The sequence below is a fragment of the Corvus hawaiiensis genome, chromosome 4, assembly GCF_020740725.1.
Source record: "Corvus hawaiiensis isolate bCorHaw1 chromosome 4, bCorHaw1.pri.cur, whole genome shotgun sequence".
Classification (NCBI taxonomy): domain Eukaryota; kingdom Metazoa; phylum Chordata; class Aves; order Passeriformes; family Corvidae; genus Corvus; species Corvus hawaiiensis.
In genome coordinates this window covers 76,426,999-76,440,849 of record NC_063216.1, presented here as the reverse complement: position 1 = coordinate 76,440,849, position 13,851 = coordinate 76,426,999, and the positions used below count along the sequence as shown (strand labels likewise).

The window sequence follows — 13,851 nt, the reverse complement described above, 5'->3', positions numbered from 1 at the left end:
CCCCTTCTGGAAACATGTGGACTACTGAGGTCCTTGTTTTGGTGTAGGAATATTCCTGTTTTTACTGTCCTTTGCAGAGACACTCAGCACCTGGAGCAGCTCAGGTAAGCCAAAGCATGAAGGATTCAGAAAGGCATTGGCACATATGTTTCTGTTTGAAGCTACTTGTCTATCCAGTGAAACTTTAAAAAAACAAAAAAATGTCAAATTTTCAATAATAAAATCCATAGAGGGACTCTACACAGCGGTGCTGTGGCGTCTGCCCATGGCAGGGGGGTTGGAAATAGATGATCTTTAAGGTCCCTTCCAACCCAAACTATTCCATGATCCTAAAATGATTGCTATAGAAGACATTCTGACTGAACCACGCTGTCCTTTGAGCCACGAAAGACCATCCAAGGCTTCTCACAGCCCCCCTGCTCTGGGTGGCTTTCATGCATTGAATGATCGCTGCTGGCTTGCAAAGGTCAGAGGAGAAAAAACAGGAGCTGAAAATCAATCAGAGCCCAGAGCAGCTTTGGTCTTGGCAGCCCCATTCCGGCTACTCTTTTTGTGAACTTGGGGGAAAGATGGGGAGATCACACAGCTTTAAGTGGCAGTGAGGGCTTGGGATGAGATGGATGGAGATTCTTTCTCCATGACAGGATGGCAATCCTGTGCTGCTGCCCGTAAGTGTAGAAATAAATTGACAGGGTTTTTGAGCCTGGCACTATGAATTTTTCAGTCACTCATTGCTTTTCCATCCTTCAGGTTTTCCATGGCTTCCAGGATGGAAGCACACCCTTAAACAGTCAGTAAATCCCACCTGGATCCTGACACGACTCCATTTGGTCTCTCCTCTTTTTGCCATGGTCTCATAAGGGAAGTGGACACTTGCAGGCCTGCACTGCCTGAACCCAGAGCTGCAGAGTGTCCCTGCTGTGTCCATCCTGAACCTGACCTACAGCTTCCAGACCAGGCTGGACCAGGCTGGAGCACAGACAGCATGGTTCAGCTGCTGGCCTCAGTCAGCATCCCTCTGGAGATACAGGCAGCATTCCCTGGAATAAAGGCCCCCTCATAGAGCTGTGACTACTGTGAGCGTTTTATCTCTTCAATTAAATCTTGATTGTCTTTGCTTTTGGAGTTGTGGCATTTGTATTTTTCTCTGAAAACCAGCTGCTCTCAAGTAGGGAGTTAATTCCTTTCCTTGCCAGTCAAGGATCCATTCCCAGGACACACTATCCTCACTGTCAATCCCAAAGGAGTTAAACATGAATGCCTGGGCTCGGTGTCACCTCACCTACGGCAGCTCCCAGATGTTCCCTGGTATAAATTTAACCTATCTTTAAACAGGTGCCATATCCCACAGATGATTGGGATATACCACAGGGGTTATAATTGTTTCTGCTGACCCTGCACAAGAGTCTCTCACTGAGCAGGTCCTTACTTCACACTGAGCAGTGGCTTGTGCCACTAAATCCTGAGGCTGAGCAGGGACTGGGAGCATCCTAAAAAAAACCCTGAACAAGCATCCACGAGGCAGTGCTGCTCTGAATTGGAGATAAGAGATATCAATCATCTCTCAGGAGTTGTTTGAGTAGGTTGGACAGATGAGACAAACTCTCAAACTTCCATTGTTTCTTTCTACACCTTGTGTGTTCTTTGGTGTTAAGACTAATGGTTGTGGCTGTAGGAAAAGCTCTGGAAAGCTAAGCAGCTGGTGGATGTTGGCATGTAGGGCCATGAAAAGATGTGTATTACTTAAATGTCACTTCAGTTTTGATTTGGAGTCACAAATGAGATTTCAGGTGATGCTGCCCCTCTGAACTGCAGAACCACCAGTGCCTGATGCCATTTAACAGTAACTGGGGGCAAAGAAGTGAGTGATAGCATGTTTGTCCTCCAAACCCAGAGATTCTCAAGCTGGCTTTGATCCAGGCTAGCTGCAGCACAACGCTTCATGGTCTGAGAGGTTCAAATAACACATCAGTGTGGGCACATCCTTACCCTGGCTGCAGGTGTAGCCTTTGCACATCCTTGGCCCAGGGTACCAGGATGCAGATTTTAAGAGCAGATTTTACCTCAATGAGCCTGGGATGCCATAATCCTCAAATACACCATCCCACCTCCAGATTAATGTGGAGAAAGAAGATTAAATTTCTAGAGCCACTTCCCAAGTGCTTAACCTTCCCTTGGCACCACTTCCTGTCCAAAGTACACCCCAGAAGGCTGAAGCCCTTCACCAAGCATCCGTATTTCAGTAAAGCATTCTCAGACTGTGGAAGAAAGTGGAATATCCTTGTCTTACCTTGGTCTGGAACGTGCAGAAGACATGAGTCAGGAATGGGTGTTCCCAAGCCAAGGAGAGGACTCTCTTCTCCACCATCGTACACTCAACATCATCATCCATCAGCACCACGTCCTTCTTCAGGGCTTTCACAGCAAAATACTGGTCTGTGCTCTTCAGCTCGGCCAGGAACACCTAAGGTGGAAACAGCTGCTCAGAAAGAGGGATTATCTCCTCTGAGAACAGCCATGTGAGGGTGGGAGCTGAGCTCCTGGGAATTCACTGGGGTACACCTTAAAAACCTTAATGTCTAAGGCCCCATTCTGCCATTAAAGACTTTGTAGGCTTTGAGTTTGCTCCCCACACCCAGAATAGTTTTCTGAAGTTGAGCCCTGGGGAAGGATGAGAAGTTCTTGGCAATTGCAGGAGGAGGGTCCTACATGCCCAGATGGACAGGACAAGCCAGAGAGCCAACACCTCTGATAACAGAAACCATCCTCATGCAAATGCTCCTGAGATACATTTCCTGTTTTCTAACTTCAAATAACAAAACACAGAATATTGCTTTGTCAGCATTTGAAATGCAAATACCCTGCACCAGATCCTCAGCAGCTGGAAAATTATGTCCACCAGTAGTTAGACCGGTTTTTATATCAGATGCCTTTCCCTCCTTCCTCCCAGTCAGCAGGTCTGAGCAAACAGGGTGAGTTCCCCATGCTTTTGCAGAAGTTCTTCTCTGAGAATGGGAAAACACATCCCAGAGGAGTTACAACCTCTGTCTGTTTTTATAGGCAGGGGAAATGAGGCCTGGAGCAGAAGAGAAAGGTTTTGTAGAGACCACAGAGCAGAGAAGTCCCTGCTGGAAGGCAGTGACAGTCCTGATCATCACACTAACAGCCTGTTGACCCTGTTTCTATAGACTGACTAAATGTGTAAGATTCATCAAAGAGGTCTTTGAAGTTCTTTACCAGACACTATTTACTGTGTGAGCTCTGACATGTTTTAGCCCTGACAAAAGTTTTATTTACCCTTTTGGCTACTGCTGCATTTCACTTTGTAGCACCAGACAGAGAGTAGAGCCTAGAGCCTCCCTCTGTCTCTGCACTGAATGACCAGAAATGCTCACTGTGCTGATGCTGCAGGCACCCTTTTTACTCTTGTTTTTGTGCTGGGCACTGCTCTCCTGGGGAAACTGGGGAATGTGCTACATTTGTGACCTGTGCCGTGACTTCCAAGGAGCAGGTAGGCAATGCCAGACCTCATGCAGAGGTGGTGGTGGGACACATCCTCATGGATCTGGCTCCCAACCTCCCAGGACCACGCAGAGCTGGAGAGACCCCTCAGGCACTGAGATCTGCACACCCTGTCCCCTCTATGGGGAAGTGAATCTCGCTCCAAGCAAATGAGGGCTCCAGGAGCGACACCAACACAGGAAGCTTGTGGGTGACTTTTTGTTGCAGAAAGACACAAGATGCCCCATCCTCTCCACACTCGCAGTGTGCACTTCAGAGAGATGCAGAAGCTTGCAGACTTGGAGAGTCCATGTCAGCATGAGGGCTAAAATAAGGCACAGAATCTGCTTCAGTGGAGCCATTCAAACACCTGAGCAACCTCATCACATTTTGAGGAATGGTTTAGATTAGAAGACCTCCAGAGGTCCCTTCCTTCCAATAAAAATGTTTCTGTGATATCTATGCACTTGAGTCCAGGATCTGGAATGTGGGTTTTGGGGTATTCTGGCTTAGCATGAGATGCCTCAGCTCTGGTTCCCATGCAAACTGTGGACGTGACAGGTAGACACAACACTTTCTAGTGGAAAATATCCCTGAGTTGGAACTAGGTGATCTTTAAGGTCCCTTCCAAGACAAACCATTCTATGACTATGATTTTCATGAAAAATGAACACAGCAAAATTTTTGACCACTTTAAGAACTGGCTGCAGCAATTGCCCCAGATCATTTAGCAGGCAAAAAGCAGCCCTTTGTCAAGGCACAGTTTCCCCCTTGGAAAGATGTGGGATGTGAGCAGTGTGATCCATAATGATAATCCTCCTTATTGGCTGTGAAAATACAATGGTGAGTCCCTCTGAAATTCCTTCATGCAGCTTTGTGCTGGCACTGAGTAATATGAGTCCCCTTCCAGGGGAAGTGCAAGTGGATCTGCAATGAGGAGAAACAATCCACAGATCATCAGGATTAATTAAGCCACTGAAAACAGGTGGTTCTTGTTTCAAAAGCACAAATTCTTGGCTGTTGCAAAATTTGCTTCACGCTCCAGCACAGATCAGAGCTGGGAAAGAGAAGTTCCTGTTCCCAGCTGGGGACCTGCTGCTCTGGAGAGCAGAGGTGATCCACACTCAGCTTCTCAGCTCATGCTTCCACCTCCCTATGAAGAGGGACAGCACAGAGACCTGTCCCACCAGCTCTCTGTGGAGGCCCAGGACCCATCAACCTGTGGAGAAGGGGAAGTTGAAGCCCTACCTGGGGCATTCCTGTCCTCTCATGGGCAGTCATGAGACAGCAACTAATGGGACAGAGAGAAGGACAAGGCAAGGAGAAGATGAAGTTCAGGATTCAGCCATGCCAGAGCAAGGATTCTTTGAAAACTTGGAGATTTATCAGCCATCACAGCCCTGGCAGCAGGGCCAGGGCAGTGACCTGTACTGGGCACTGGTGAGGCCACACCTCAAATCCTGTATTCAGTTTTGGGTCCATCACTAAAAAAAGACATTGAGGGGCTGGGGAGTGTCCAGGGAAGAGAACAGAGCTGGGGAAGGGGCTGGAGCACCAGGAGGGGCTAAGGAAGGTGGGAGGGCTCGGCCTGGGGAAAAGGAGGCTCAGGGGGGACGTTGTGGCTCTGCACAACTCCCTGACAGGAGGGGACAGCCAGGTAGGGGTCAGGCTCTGCTCCAAGGGAACAAACAACAGGACAAGAGGAAACAACCTCAAGTTGTTCCAGGGGAGGTTGAGATGGGATATTAGAAAAAAATTCTTCACTGAAAGAGTGGTCAGGCATTGGAAGAAGCTGCCTAGGAGACTGGTGGAGTCACCATCCCTGAAAGTGTTCAAAAAACATGCAGATGTGGCACTTGGGGACATGGTTTAGTGATGGCCTTGGCAGTTCTGGGTTAGCAGGTGGATGCAGTAACCTTAGAGGTCTTTTCCAGCTTAAATGGTTCCATGTTTTTTCCCACGTGTCCCTTCAAACCACATGTTATTTAGTGCCACACAAAGCAACATGCAAATGCACACAGAGGTGTCTGAGTCCCAACACTTACCTTGCCAAAACTGCCCTTCCCCAGCATCTTGTGTAGGACAAAGTCTTCGATGGTCAGTTTTAACTGCACTTGGTGCTCTTGCTGTTCCTGGGACTGTTCTCCCAAGTCAGACTCTATGAGAGACTCCCCCTTCACCGTGCCCTCCACCGGAGTCTCCCAGGAGATGCCTTGTGGCTCTGCAACACACATCAAAGCACTCAAATAAACTCCTGGTCAGGAGCAGAAATTCCCCAGAACACTCACAGGTATTGTGTTTAGAGGTTTAAAAGGGTATTTCAAACAAATAGAAGCATGGTGGCCATGTCTAAGTAGATTGGCTCTGCTCCCACATTGCTTTCTCTCCAGAGAAGGCTTTACTCCAGTGGAAATTCCATCTTCTTCAGTGACTTTTTTTCTTGTTTAGAAACCATTTTACAAACCCCTTCATCTCTCTTTCTGTTTTGTGGCACCAAACCCTTAATTTCTGGCCACCTGTCTTCTCCAGCCCTTCTTGCTGCTTGCCATTATGATATGGTTCCATTTTTTCAAGGTCTTTCTTTTCAAAACCCTAGGCAAAGCCACATGAAAAGGTGGGATGGTATTTTCATGTTGTGTTCCTGCTCTGGATGTGAAGCAGTCCAGATCAACCATTCCAGCCAGCCTGGAGTGGAATCACTCAGAGTTTTTTCAATACTCTACTAACTGGATTTATAAGAACTTGTAAGAGATTTTGTCCCTTGCTGGATTTATCCCATTGCTGTAGCTGTTCTAAAAGCATGAACCGCAAGAACACTACTCAGCAGACAAACAGACCCACATGTGAAACAGATGTGAAACCAGCTGGGGCTTTACTGATTCACATCAGCATAGCCAGTTCTACTTGTAGAACAGAACAAAAATAAGCACAGATGGGGACATCATTCATTTCTCCTTGGGGGCCAAAGGGCACAGGCTCTCATTTACCCTCCTAAACATTTGTTCTTGTAGCATAGACAGCTGTGACACCTGGATCAGCTCCTGGGTGAGTGAAGTGGGGATCTACCAATGGTTTTCAAAGCTACTGGAAGTCAACTTCCACCCAAAAATATGAAATCAGAAAGAGAATTGGCCATGGCGATCAGAAGGATTCCAACTATCCCATTTAGAGCTTGGTTTCTCTGTAAAGTACTCAGATTTTTAAATCTATGAGGCCCAAGCAGGGCATAAGCACATTATTGCTGGTGGAGGGGTGAGATGTGCTCAAGCACGAGGTCAGAGGAGTTTTCAGGGGTCAACTGAAGGAGTGGTGGTTGGTGTATCATGTCACCAGAGGCTGGGATGGCATGGGGGAAGTGCAGGTCTCTAGAGAAGGAACCAGGCTGGGATCCAGGGTCTCTGCCATGTCCAAGGGATGTGGCTGGGAAGAGTCACTGATATCCTGGGATCAGAAAGGGCCTGTCTTGCTCTTGGCAGGGGGGCTTTCATGAACAATTCACTAGAAAATAAATTCCCCACTTGTGTCACCTCCAACTAACCATGCACAAACCAAACAACAAAAAAGCTGCTGCCCCATATCACCAGGAGGAATTACCTTTTTTTCCTGTTGTAGATGCTGGCAAGGCCTGAAGTGGTGTCACATCCTTCACAGGAACAGGGAAGCCAATTTCCAGAGGTCCATCCCTGGAGATCTGTTCACTGTCACGCTGGCAGCGAGCCTGGGGTACAGAAAACAGGAAACTTTTGAGCCAAAAGTCATGTGCCAAGCTCATGAACAACACTGTGGCTTCTTGAGTGTGGCTCATAAAAGCCAAGATCTAGAAGAGGTCTTTGCTTATGAGATGAGCATTTCAAAATGCTTGAACTATTTACCTGCTGAGTGCTCTCTATCATTGCCAGAGCTTCAGCCATTAGTTTCTGGTTAACTCCACAAAGATTTGCTACTTTTGTCTGGCACTTGTGGTGGACGTTCATGCCACACGCTGAAAGAAAGAACAGGAGGTGTCAGGACAATGAAGACTGTAAAGAGTTGGGCAGGAACATGCACTGATGCTGGCCAGGGGCAGAATTTAGCCACTTAAAGAGTTCAAATGTCTCTTGAGATGGCATTCAGGTCATTTTTTTGTTCTCTGTGGAGACTATTTTTGTATTTCCTTCTGGCCAGAGGTTGCATTTCCGCATCCATCAGCCTTTGCAGGTACAGGCTACCAAAACTCTACAGTCTGTTAACTCAGAGACAAACAGTAATCACGGGACAGGATCCTCCCATTGGTGTAGGATTGGGAAGACAGTGAAGTGTCTTGGGTCTGATAGTGGAAATAGAGCTTGCAAATTGATACTGGGGGTGATTTGGGAAGATAACATTGTCACTGTGATGTTCTCTGCCTCTTTGGAAAGCAACTCATCCTCCTTCTGGATCAAATATCTCTCTGTACATGGACAGTTGTCCTCATTCTTGAAGAATGATTTTCATTGAAGGATAGTCCTGTAGACCATTCCTTCACCCTCCTGGATGCCATCTTATACTGGCTTTGCAAAGAAGGGTGATAAATGAGATTGAGATTTGGATTTTCAGACTGCCACCCTCCAAAGACAATGACCCCTCCTGTGCTCAGCTGGTGCCACCTTTACCAGGGACTCACCATCACACTTCAGCCCCTGCCGTGCCAGGCCCCAGAGGAGAGTGCCACAGTGCTCACAGAAGGTGGGGCTCTTGTAGTTGTAGACCTTGAAGCGGTGGGGCATGTCAATCTTGAACCTCTCCTTGTGGAACTGCAAGACAAAAGCCAGGCTGAAAATCCACTCCTCATTCCCACCTCAGCTCCGCATGGAAAACCAAACGTGTACTACAGAAGCTGGGTTGTGTACTGCCCTCTTTTCCTTGGGTATGACTGCCAAGCAGAAACTGTCTATCAGGCACACAAACCCAAATTTTGATACATAATAACTGCAATTCAGAGGGAATCGGGTCATTTCATCCCTGGCCTTGACCAAAGAACTGCTTGTGCCTCATTTCCATACTCAGGCTCCCCTAACACTCACTGGGAAAACATTGGTACTTTTAAAAATTATTCACCTCATCTTGCAAAGGATGGGTACACTTGTTATCATGAATCACTCCTTGGAAGAGCCTGTTTTAATTCTTTTAGTACGAAAGGTGATGACAAAGTTGGTTACATCTACCCTGGAGATGTCAGAAGAGAAGTGAGAGGAATCTCATCTCTTAAAAGTAGCAGAAGGACAACAGGAGCCAGGGTGGGACTGAGAGTAAACAGAAGTTGTAGGACACAAGGGAAACAGAACAGTACTATCAGGAATTTAAGTTCTGGTTTTGCCTACCAAAAAGCAAAGTTTAGAATAAACTGATATGAGAAAAATAAAGCAAATAATAGTGGAGATGTCAGACCTCCCACTGACTGCTTCAGATAACACAGAATGGGACGTTCCAGCACAAATCTGAAAATTCAGCCTGATATCTGGCCTGACATTGGATAGGGAAGAGTTTTCTCCAGAAAATCTCCACCTCATGTCCATGACTTCCTTCTGAGTTATACTTTATGCATTAGAAAAATGTCAATTCTGATTCAGCAACTGCTTATTCTGCAGCTGCATTTGATTAAATCTTAAGTAGGAGGTAATGAAACCACTGGGAACATAAAAAGCAAAGGGCACAGATCAGATCACAAAGTCCTTAGTTCAGCAGGACCTTTTGCTTCATCAGAAGTTGCTTTGCAGTGATGTAGGAGAGATCTGAATGGCACTGAATATTTCTAAAAAAGAGAATAATAATTAATAATAACAATAACAATAGTAATAATAATAATAGTAATAGTAATAGCACCTACCATTGTTTCCCTGCTATTGATTGCTGATCCTGTACACTTGGCTATTACTTTATCAATGCACTTCTTATGAATGGCAGCGTTACATTCTGCAACAGTAAAGGTGTCAGGATGTTAATAAAGAAATTCCTTAAGAAAAGATTAAGTAAATAATGACAATAAGAAAATAAAAAAAAGTTTCTTACGTCTGCATTGATAGCCTTGTTTATTCAGACCCCTGAAATAAACAGAGAAGTGGTTAATTCTGAGTTGTCTGAATGCCTCAGCAGAAGAAAGGAGATCAGCATTTATGAAAGAAAGAGAATAAAATTGCTCTGCTTTTTATCGTTCTTTGCAGAGCTTATTTAATTTCATTATCTTCATTCAGTCTAATGGTGGAGTGATTCTCTGTTCTCACAGCCTTTTGAGCACACATTCACATTCTGAGTTTCACAATATCCAAACAGCAAACTGGACCGATGAGAAATGCCTGTGCATTTGGCCAAACCCAAAAATACTTGTAAATAATAAATTAAAAAATGATGGGAATTTTCACAGTTGGAATTACAGCTGCAAACCACATCCTTGAATTGGTGCAATAACTCTGCACATAAGGTGTCAGGGGTCCTACAGCAGGAGCACAGATATTCATCAGGGAATTACAGAATCTTTAGGTTGGAAAAAATCAAGTCCAACCATTAACCCAGATCTGCCAAGTCCAACACTAAACCATGTTCCCAAGTGCCACACTGACACTAGAACTGGTTCCTAGGGTTAAAAGGAGAAGCAGCATGGATCCATTTTCATTTACCATACAAACTCGTGACACACAGAGCAGAAGGTGGGTTGTGGAAAGAAGGTGGCTGTGAACTCGTGACACTTGACATTGTGGATTTTGGCCTGTTTGATGGCTCCCCTGCGCTGGTGCAAGGAGAAGAAGCCTTCAGTCTCACAGTCAGCCAGGTCCTTTGCATCTGGTAGGAGAGGAAAGATATTTAAGCATACCCTGTCCTGATCAGGTGCCTTGAGAAAATGCAGTTGCCCAAACACTACGTGACTGAAGCTGATGATTCACTCATGGGAATGACTACTTAAAGAAATATAATGTTATGAAACCCACACAAGTCTCATTTGGATGGTTTTTATCCACCATTCCTACACTAAAATGTCTTTAGACTTGGGACTCTGAGCTCTCTTGGCTATTCATAGTGCTGTTTTTGAAATGTAGAACAAAAATTTCCCAAGGAGAGATAGTTTAAACATTAAACTTTAACTTTGTATGGCACCGAAGAAGCATGCCTAAAAAAGGTGAAATTACATAAAAATTAATAATTACTGATATGTGGACACAAACACACGTGTATACATACATATATATATGGGTATTTAACAGAATCCTTTCTGTGTCCATATACATGTGTGTCAATAAGCAGATATTGAGGTCTCTAGGATATTCTTCTTGTTATTTTCCCATGCCAACACTTGCTTGGCTGTTTGCTGTGCCCTTGCTGTTATTCACAGCTCACCTTTAAGCTTTTTGGAACAGCAAACCACTTCTGACTTCACATGAACTCCTGCACTTCTAGACACGCTTGTGCCTACAAATCTGAGATTCACACAGGAAATCAATCTCTGCTTTGTTTCACTCCTGCATTGCACAGCAAGTCACAAAAGTAATCTGTGGCAACTGGCCCTCTGTGTGATCTGATGCTGATCTCAGTATTTGCAATAGAAGTACAACTTGAATTTTCCATGCTTTGGCCTCTCTGACACCTTATAACACACAAGTAGACAACAGCAGTCCAGTCTATATTAAAGGGAGGGACGGTTCAGAAAATATCAGCATGGCCATGGCTGCTTTCAGTGCTTCTCTGTTTCTCTAAATGGAAGATCCTTCCAGATATCTGCACCTCACAGCTTCACCCTCCACCTGAGGGTATGAGAATTTTGGCAATGAAAATGGGAGAATAAGAGCAAGCATTTGGATTCAATCCATTTCTTCAACAAAGCAAAATGCAGCCCTTTCCATGAGAAATTTTCCCTAATATCCACCCTGAGCCTCCCCTGGCCCAGCCTGAGGCCGTTCCCTCTCTCCTGTCCCTGTTCCCTGGGAGCAGAGCCCGACCCCCCCGGCTGCCCCCTCCTGTCAGGGACTTGTGCAGAGCCACAAGGTCCCCCCGGAGCCTCCTTTGCTCCAGCCTGAGCCCCTTTCCCAGCTCCCTCAGCCACTCCAGCCCCTTCCCAGCTCCGTTCCCTTCCCTGGACTCACTCCAGCTCCTCAGTGTATTTCTTGTAGTACATAAAGTACAGTGATTTCAGAGGAAGCCAGCTTCTTATGTATCTGTTCTGTCTTGTTTAGCATAATGGGAATATCTGCCATTTAGTGGTAAACCAGCCAAAACTCGGCCTTGCAAATCACAGAAGAATAGTCAGTCTTCATCCCCACCACACAATAAAAATGACTTTTCTGGAGTTTTTGTTTCAAATAGTTATGTCTGTTGTTATGGATCAGTCAGTAATAACATAGGCACTGCTTTTAGTGAAGACACCACATCTTCCCCACAGCCCAGAAATCACAGCTATAAATTAACAAACACAATCACTTGCCACTTATTTCCAGGAAGTATCTTGCATTCATCAGCATTCGCCCTTGAGGTTTCAGTTCTAGCTGGTTGAGATAAGTGAAAAACAAGAAAAAAAGTCCATTAAATAGTCACTCAGAGAAGGAAAAATCATTTCAGATGACTTTCAAGCGATCTCCTTTTCCCAGTGGGAACTGATGAACAGCAATGAATGCTGATTTTTGGGTTGCTCATACCCATGTGAGGCAACAAGGCAGGGTAGGAGCAAGTGCAAAGAGAGGAGGGTTGATCACATCATATCAAACAAGCAGAGCAGCATGATAGGAGAGATGAATGTGATTAAACCACAGAAGATGTAGGCAGTTTTGAGACACCAGATTAGCACCAGTACTATCTATAGAGAAAACTTGTTCCCAATGGACCCTGCAAGAGGAAAGTGGGAGCACTTCAGAAAACCCAGCCAGCTTCAGACAGCTGATGCTGAAATCTTTTAGGCACTCAGTTCTGCAAGTCTAACTTCTTTACAGTCAACATGAGGGATGCTACAAGCTTACTCAGGCATTTTTTTAGGGGCCTTCCCACTGGACTTGGCAATTCCCACCTACCTGACTCGTTATCCGTAACTGCTTTTGGAAATCTGAATCCACTGGACTACGTATAAACTGGATACTACATTTTAAAGACTTCTGTCAAGATCTTTCTTGCTTGGACTGCCAGGCAACACAACCTTACGTTTAGCACTCTTGTGAAGACTGTTCAAATTTACTCCACCGTAACTTCAGTGATTTTTAAGGAGTTGCTCTGACATAACTGAACTCAGGCAGCTGTGAATCAGCTACTTGACATTAGATTAAATTTTTAAAGCTGTTTCCCCAGAGAGAATAAAATAACTCATGTTCAGCCACTCATACTACCACTTGTTCCCAGTGGGTCTCCTCAGCAAAGATTAATTTGTGGGCACAGCTCACCTGAAGCAGGATCCTCACTAGCGCAGGGCACATTTCGACACAGCAGCAGCAGGTAAAATAAAAGTGCCAAGCTCTTCTCTTCTGACAAGTCTCTCCCTCAAGTCACACCCAAGTAGTCTCAAAACATTATTCCTTGGGTGGCAGCCAGTCCCTGCTGTCCTGCTGGTGACAGCCACAGCCTGGCACGGACACAAGGCATCCCCTTACCCTGCAGCAGCTCCCCAGCACATCCTGCAGGAGAGGACAGCGATGCTCACCCATATCTCTGTCTTCCCATTGCTCTTTTTGCACCTCTCTGCCAGCACCTTGAGCTCCACCGTGGTCTCTGAGACCATTTCGGCGCTTTTGTCCTTGACCACGATGTGCATGACCCGGCCGTTGTTGATGTGGGCATCAAAAGTGCTGTTCCAGGGTGGATACATGGTGGGCTTCTTCTGCACATACACTTGGCCATTCTCTGTCAAGAGGGAGAATACAAATCCATGCAGTGAGGACAGTTCATGTTACCAAATACAGACATCTACCCTAAAAAAATGTAATTTCCACCCTAGACTCCGTCAGCTCCGTAGAAGAGATCTCTAATGCAGACTCCAACACCATAAATATGCACTTCTAATCAGGTGAATCTCATCCCAGACAGCCACCTTGTTCATCCTCTGTCTCAAGGCACTGCAAAATGAGACAGGTTTGCTTCAGACCCCCAAAAAGCTGGGTGCACTTTGGGATTAAGGTTCTGCTGGAGCACATGCCCAGCCCAGTAGCCAACTAAGGGGTGTTAAAACATGAACTGTCTTGCAGACCTGCAACCACCCCACAGGGATGTAGAGTTTTCAACGAAGCAAACTTCCCCTGATGCTTTAATTCCTCTTCCCTCACAGCATCTTAAAATGTTGATGGGTAAAAGAATGGGCATCTCTGAGGCTTGCAGAGGGTTCTCTCTAATTGGGTCTCTCTGAAAAGAGTCTCAGCCAGATTTATT

The 13,851-nt window shown here is 45.6% G+C and overlaps 1 protein-coding gene across 1 annotated transcript in view; it reads right to left on the bottom strand.

The window, feature by feature from the left end:
- Window positions 1–13,851, bottom strand: part of PRKCQ (protein kinase C theta) — a 54,613-nt gene that overhangs the window by 18,267 nt on the left and 22,495 nt on the right. The window contains exons 4-13 of the mRNA XM_048302195.1: window positions 13,130–13,329; window positions 11,930–11,990; window positions 10,134–10,296; window positions 9,529–9,560; window positions 9,347–9,432; window positions 8,144–8,273; window positions 7,374–7,483; window positions 7,096–7,219; window positions 5,547–5,722; window positions 2,291–2,464 (exon numbers count right to left, since the gene is read on the bottom strand). Coding sequence (XP_048158152.1) covers window positions 2,291–2,464; window positions 5,547–5,722; window positions 7,096–7,219; window positions 7,374–7,483; window positions 8,144–8,273; window positions 9,347–9,432; window positions 9,529–9,560; window positions 10,134–10,296; window positions 11,930–11,990; window positions 13,130–13,329 — 1,256 coding nt within the window. The remainder of the gene's footprint in view (window positions 1–2,290; window positions 2,465–5,546; window positions 5,723–7,095; window positions 7,220–7,373; window positions 7,484–8,143; window positions 8,274–9,346; window positions 9,433–9,528; window positions 9,561–10,133; window positions 10,297–11,929; window positions 11,991–13,129; window positions 13,330–13,851) is intronic.